At 38.2% G+C, this 7,022-nt stretch overlaps 1 protein-coding gene across 1 annotated transcript; it reads right to left on the bottom strand.

Annotated features, from left to right (window-relative positions):
• Positions 1 to 1,865: 1,865 nt before the first annotated feature.
• Positions 1,866 to 4,573, bottom strand: LOC110517266 (lysozyme g). Its single transcript, XM_036940524.1, has 6 exons — positions 4,287 to 4,573; positions 4,018 to 4,137; positions 3,685 to 3,917; positions 2,959 to 3,109; positions 2,701 to 2,839; positions 1,866 to 2,245 (listed from the first exon to the last, which is right to left on the bottom strand). Exons 1-5 carry the CDS (start codon positions 4,288 to 4,290, stop codon positions 2,703 to 2,705), a joined length of 645 nt encoding a protein of 214 aa, XP_036796419.1. The 5' UTR covers positions 4,291 to 4,573; the 3' UTR covers positions 1,866 to 2,245; positions 2,701 to 2,702.
• Between the last annotated feature and the right edge of the window lie 2,449 nt (positions 4,574 to 7,022).

Raw genomic sequence — 7,022 nt, 5'->3', positions numbered from 1 at the left:
TGAAAAGGCTCTTTTTTGGTACGTGAATCCGAGACACTCCATTTAGTATGATATGTTACGTTTCGTGTGGTATGTATTAACTGATGTATGTCCCCATTTAGTACGAAATGTTACGTTTCGTGTGGTATGTATTAACTGATGTATGTCCCCATTTAGTACGAAATGTTACGTTTCGTATGGTATGTATTAACTGATGTATGTCCCCATTTAGTACGAAATGTTACGTTTCGTATGGTATGTATTAACTGATGTATGTCCCCATTTAGTACGAAATGTTACGTTTCGTGTGGTATGTATTAACTGATGTATGTCCCCATTTAGTACGAAATGTTACGTTTCGTATGGTATGTATTAACTGATGTATGTCCCCATTTAGTACGAAATGTTACGTTTCGTATGGTATGTATTAACTGATGTATGTCCCCATTTAGTACGAAATGTTACGTTTCGTATGGTATGTATTAACTGATGTATGTCCCCATTTAGTACGAAATGTTACGTTTCGTATGGTATGTATTAACTGATGTATGTCCCCATTTAGTACGAAATGTTACGTTTCGTATGGTATGTATTAACTGATGTATGTCCCCATTCAGTACGAAATGTTACGTTTCGTATGGTATGTATTAACTGATGTATGTCCCCATTTAGTACGAAATGTTACGTTTCGTATGGTATGTATTAACTGATGTATGTCCCCATTTAGTACGAAATGTTACGTTTCGTATGGTATGTATTAACTGATGTATGTCCCCATTTAGTACGAAATGTTACGTTTCGTATGGTATGTATTAACTGATGTATGTCCCCATTTAGTACGAAATGTTACGTTTCGTATGGTATGTATTAACTGATGTATGTCCCCATTTAGTACGAAATGTTACGTTTCGTATGGTATGTATTAACTGATGTATGTCCCCATTTAGTACGAAATGTTACGTTTCGTATGGTATGTATTAACTGATGTATGTCCCCATTTAGTACGATATGTTACGTTTCGTATGGTATGTATTAACTGATGTATGTCCCCATTTAGTACGAAATGTTACGTTTCGTATGGTATGTATTAACTGATGTATGTCCCCATTTAGTACGAAATGTTACGTTTCGTATGGTATGTATTAACTGATGTATGTCCCCATTTAGTACGAAATGTTACGTTTCGTATGGTATGTATTAACTGATGTATGTCCCCATTTAGTACGAAATGTTACGTTTCGTATGGTATGTATTAACTGATGTATGTCCCCATTTAGTATGCTTTTATGATATGTTACGTTTTGTATGTTATGAATTACAATTCGTATTTTATGTTACAAATTTGCAAAACGTACAATATGTTACAATTGGAAAACATATGATATGTTACGAATTCTGACTAGCTGGCTAACGTTAGCTGGGTTAGGGTTAAGAGAAGGGTTAGCTAAAAGGGTTAGGGTTAGGGGAAGAGTTAGCTAAAAGGGTTACGGTTAGGGTTAGAGGCATGGTTAGCTAACATGCTAAGTAGTTACAAAGTAGCAAGTAGTTGAAAATGAGGTGGAACCCCTGTTTTAAAATGTTTTGGTAGAGAATCAGTTGCTTTGCTTACTTTATTACAAGGGGGAAAGTGTGTACTTTTTCCATGGCTAGTTCAATTCCAAGGCTTTTTGAATGCATGTATGAATGACTCAAAGGGTTTGTTCTGACAGTTGTATCAATCTACACAGCTACTGTCTCACTCTGCTTTTTGTTGTCTTTCATTTCCCTGTCCCATTTACTCAATATTTCAAACAGAATAAATGTCATTATATTGTGAATACATCAGGATTTAAAAAATAGTTTTTTAACACTTAAAAATCTAATAAAGAAAAAAAAAATCCCAAAACTTTTGTTACATGAGTCTTTATTGCCTGATGCCTGCCTGCCCCTTATGACTCAAACATAACATTATAATACTTTTTTTTTTTAACACAATGTTAACCCTTACACATTCCTCATTACATTGATCTTCATGTTGATTGGAAAAACCAGACTACTGACCTAGAAAAAAAAAACGTAGCAACTACAATGTTAGACAAACACATCAAACTAAACCTTCATATTACATTGTGTATAACATATTGTGAATGTATCATTCATCATCATAGCAGGTTACTGAATGGTCCAACACCTGAGGACGTTTGAAAGAGTTGAACTACACAATGTAACCTGTCGGATCCTCTGTCATTCCAATGGTCTGGATGCTGGTCAATGATAATGATATGAACTGAAGAAGAAGAAAGATGTAGCTATTATCCAAGCATTTGTAGTATTGATTACAGTTAGCCTACTTTAAAGGGGCAATCATTAGTTGAAACAAAAACAAAAAGTGTTCTCGCCAGCACTGTTTAGGTAAAAAGCTGAGGAATGGGGCTGGAGAAACGTAACCACTAAAATCCCTAGACAGAGCTATGGATGCACAAGCTTTTTGCTACACCCGCAATAACATCTGCTAAATATGTGTATGTGACCAATAACATTTGATTTGCAAGGACTGACATTACATGATCTAGCAACTGCAGATTGCCCCTTTAACTGTGTATATTTATTTTTAACTAAAGGTTTTTGCCAAATGTGTATGTCTCTTGCTGAACTGCAATGCTAACACATCAGAATGATTGAACGCCTGAGAATATTTAGGATAAAACTGCACCACACAATGTAATGTTCTGGTTTATTTACCCTCAGACCAAGTTGTTGTGATACCATTGAGCCCTGGCAACAACGTCATTGGAATAGTCCTTTCCAGTGGTGTTCTCATCCACTCTCTTACATAGCGAATGGATCGCTCCAATCCCCTGGTTGTAGGCAGCTATTCCCCCTGAAAAGTAACAATCACGGCCGAATAACCAACCAGCCAGTGCAGTTGATTTTGTTAGAATTGTTTGCCATTGTATTCCCCCCACCCAACAAGTATTTATCAACTATCAAACTTTGTACCTTTAAGCTGCTGCTCCTCGGTACAATCAGGAAACTTGTCTTTGATTTTGTTGATGAAGTCAATTAGAATCCCAGTGGCTTGTTCAAGATGTGTCTCACTGTCCCATTCACCCCTTCTCTTGTGCTTGCCACCATTTGGGTCCACATCAACCTAGGAAATATGGAAATCAATGGACAGTACTTCACTTCTGTTGAAATGCCTTTCAAACATGTCAGCATCAAACAATAATAGGTCATGGAAACAGAAATAGGTTCAATTGCTTTTTTAAGTTAATCTGTATAAACTCCATTTATAGCCTCCTTCACAAATCCAGATACCAACTCAGTCGCCTTGTGGTTAGAGTTTCTACCCTGAGATCGGAAGGTCCCCAGTTGAGTCATACTAAAGATTGTAAAAATTCCTCTCTGCTTCGCACTTAACATTAAGGAGATAGATTGGGGGAAAGACCACGTGATAAACTAGCATCCTGTTCAGAGGTTGTACTTTTACATCAACCTCTCTCATGCTACAGACACAGGAAATATGCTGGCTGGCTCGCTCGTGTAAGGCTACTAAAGCGTCCTGTATGCGTCCAAGTCGAAACAGTTTGCATATATATTATGATGTTTTTTCGGCAGCACCAAAGATATTGAATTATTTTTTCCATCAGTGTCCCTGAAAGAAATTAGATGCATGATCACTCCACAACCGATGAAGAGTTAGTTACACATAATCTGAGTGCCTACCTGCATTAGCCCAAAGCCTCTTCCATAGTCCCCCCAGCCTTGTTTTGGGACGATTGGTGGGGACGGTTTACGTATTGCTCTCCCACCTCTGGTCTCTCTTGAGATGATGCCACAGATGAGAGCTGGGGCTATTTCATACTCTTTCCCCACCTCTCTGATGATGTCAATGTAATTATTTATGTCATCTTTGTCATACTCTGCCATTCTCTCAGATGCAGTCACCCCGCTATAACCTGTTGTAAAGTAAATGTGTTTTCAGTCTATTTATGAATGAAATGGATGTATGGATTAATATTGATTATGTAGGTTCTGTTAGTTTCATAGACCACATACCTCTAGCATGGCCGTCAGCATCTGCTGTCTCCTTAGAGGCACCAGTAGTTTTAACCTCCATAATGTCTCCATACTTTGACTTGACCTTCATAAAGTCTCCAAGCCATGCCCACAGGAATGCTATCTCAACAAGACAAACACAAGCTGAGATTAACTGTCCTATGTTGTAGGGTAATAGGCCTATGCCAAAATACAACAAATATTTTATTTACTAAATCTTTTCCAACTACTAAACACAAGTACACTATTTGAAAAAACATCAAGCTCACCCATGTTGTTGTTTTCTCTTAAAATTCTTGAAATTGGAGGATCCTCAAAATGTTAAACCCGAGCCGAGCCGGGAGCTTTTGAAAAAACCTGCTGCACAAATGTGACCATTTGTTAACTGAACTGACACTCGCAAAATGGTCAAGCCAGTATCCGCCTGAATTGTTATGCACGAATACACAACACTTTACGGTATTACGTGTTTCTTGGTAGGGCAACTGAGTCGACTGCACTCTCACGCACAGATAGAGACGATAGCTACAAATCATTTCAAGTAAACAATTTGAAGGGGGGGGGGGGACAAACAGAGAAGGGGTGTTGCTCAGCGGTTAAAGACACGGTACCAGACCAGACCCCTGCACTCATGAAGATACACATGTGTTAGAGCCATCTATACCCTTCCTCTGATGTTTTATGCTTGCTTACTATCCAAATACACAATCATGTAAGGAAGAAGATACAAGTGTATACTGTGCGTGAATATGCAAAAAAAAAATTGTCTGACTTAACTTCAGTATTTTTAAAGAATGTTACTTAATTGAATGAAATGTTAGATGTTATAGTTTGAAAACAAACTTGAACCCTGTGGTGCTGTACAGTAGGAATGGTGGAGGTGAAAATGAAATGTCTGTTTTCCACCAGACATTAGTATAGGTGATTTCAATAGGCTCTTATGCCGATATATGTATAGGTAAGTGTATTATTGCATAAAAAATATATTTTAACTTTATACTTGGAGAAGGACAGGGAGGGAGGAGTGGGAGGGGGGGGGGGGGGGCGTATAACCATGACTCTTGCTCTATTCCAAATGGACACCTACTCCCTGGGCACTTAAAGTATATATTCTCTAGTCCACTCATGTATTCAAGTCTGAAATGATTTGCATCCTTGATAAAGCAATTATTAATTCTCCACAAAATCTACATTCTCAGTCTCCTGACTTTATTTCAAACCAGAGGTTTTAATTGAAGAGGGCAGTCCATAAGAGCAGACAAAGGCTATCAAGGATCTGGAAAGATCCTGTATGGAGGAATAGTCTTAAGATTGGGAACAATGTGTTCTCCAACCTCATAAAACATTTTAGAAAAGGCTGTGCTGTTATCCTCACAAGTGTAGTGTGCCGGAGTATTGAAAACGAGTGGCAATCATTTTGCTCCATATCTTTTTGATAGATAAAATAAGAATTGATTAAACAAAATCTCTTTCTCTGTCAAATTGTATTAGTATAAAATAATATAATACAATATAGCACATCCATCCAATATAGCTAATCCAATATAGTAGGATTTTATTGTCTTCTTTGCTCTTCTTTGTCAAGTGTGGGTAATAGGCCTAAAGAAAAGAGTCACCGACAACAAATAAAATGAAATAGGTTTTAGGAGGGGTTCTGAAAGACACTCATGGTGTTGTCCACTGAAAGATGACTAGCAGCAACAACTGGGACCTAAAAGACACCCACCATGAGTGCCCACTAAATTTGCCAAATAAGAGGCAAACAAAAGAAAAACCCACACCAAACGTAAAGACAGGAAGCAAACCAAAAAAAAGTGAAGTAAAACAAAAACAGGTTAGATCAGACAAAGGAATGTTTTCCTAGAAATCAAATCGGGGGAGCCAACTAAAGGTGTTGACCTTCCACATCACTGAAGCCACTGAAGCACTGGGCCAGCCACTCATAAATATCACTTGGGCCAGCACAGGTGAAACACCTTCCGACTAATGAGATGGATAAGCCAGCACAGGTGTAACACATACTGACTAACAAGGTGACACCAATCGGTGCGCCCTAAGTGCTAGCGTGCTATACCTGCTAAAAGTCCACCCTCAAAACATAAATGGAAAAAACAAAACCTGTAACACTCACTTAGAGTTTGCTGTGAAGCTGTGTGTGTGTGTGTGTGTGTGTGTGTGTACTGTATGTCATGACTGTAAACACATCTTGCTTTTAAAATGTAACGTTTTCTTAATTAACAGAGCCACCATTAGGCTACTTCAGCCTCTGCAGCCTCACTCTACCCGTGATATCAAAGACATTTCTGATAAGGCGCGAAAATGAAATAAACTATTTGGTTTAATTTTGATCAAGGAAGATTTAATTAATGTGCTTCAAATTGTTTACTTGAAATGATTGGTAGCTATCGTCTCTATCTGTGCGTAAGGGTGCATCATAATCCGTTTCTCTACCAGAAACCAGCAATACAGTAAAATGTTGTGTATTTGCGCCAAAAATCCAGGCAGAAACAATCCTTCTGACAGGCACTAGTGGGCCTGATTTCCAGGAAATCACAGCTCTGTCCAGAAACAATCCTTCTGACAGGCACTAGTGGGCCTGATTTCCAGGAAATAACAGCTCTGTCCAGAAACAATCCTTCTGACAGACACTAGTGGGCCTGATTTCCAGGAAATCACAGCTCTGTCCAGAAACAATCCCTCGTGAACTACGCCCATCCTGTTAATTGAAATATATCTGAGCTGTGCATGGAACAAAGGATGATAAAAACCTGGTAAGTCACGTTGCTCATAATTTAAAGTCCCACTCTGATATTTACTGCTATTTTTTAAATAGTTCAAATGAATGAAATATAGGCTACCCATTGATTCTTGAAGAATATCACTTACACGCATACACTGGTCTTCCACTCAGTGAAGAAAAACAACCTTACATCGGCAATAACATTATTACACTAAAAGATACTCTTGAGTGTACAAAACTCTTTCCTAATATTGAGTTGCACCCC

The sequence above is a fragment of the Oncorhynchus mykiss genome, chromosome 13 (genome assembly GCF_013265735.2).
Source record: "Oncorhynchus mykiss isolate Arlee chromosome 13, USDA_OmykA_1.1, whole genome shotgun sequence".
NCBI classification, from domain to species: Eukaryota; Metazoa; Chordata; class Actinopteri; order Salmoniformes; family Salmonidae; genus Oncorhynchus; species Oncorhynchus mykiss.
This window is presented reverse-complemented; position numbering and strand designations above follow the sequence as displayed.

What these genes read in the sequence shown, in the direction of transcription:
- LOC110517266 (XM_036940524.1), bottom strand. An exon ending in GAGGCTTTGGGCTAATGCAG is followed by an intron (nt 3,110 to 3,684) that starts GTAGGCACTCAG and finishes CATATTTCCTAG; the next exon opens with GTTGATGTGGACCCAAATGG. An exon ending in CGAGGAGCAGCAGCTTAAAG is followed by an intron (nt 2,840 to 2,958) that starts GTACAAAGTTTG and finishes GTTACTTTTCAG; the next exon opens with GGGGAATAGCTGCCTACAAC.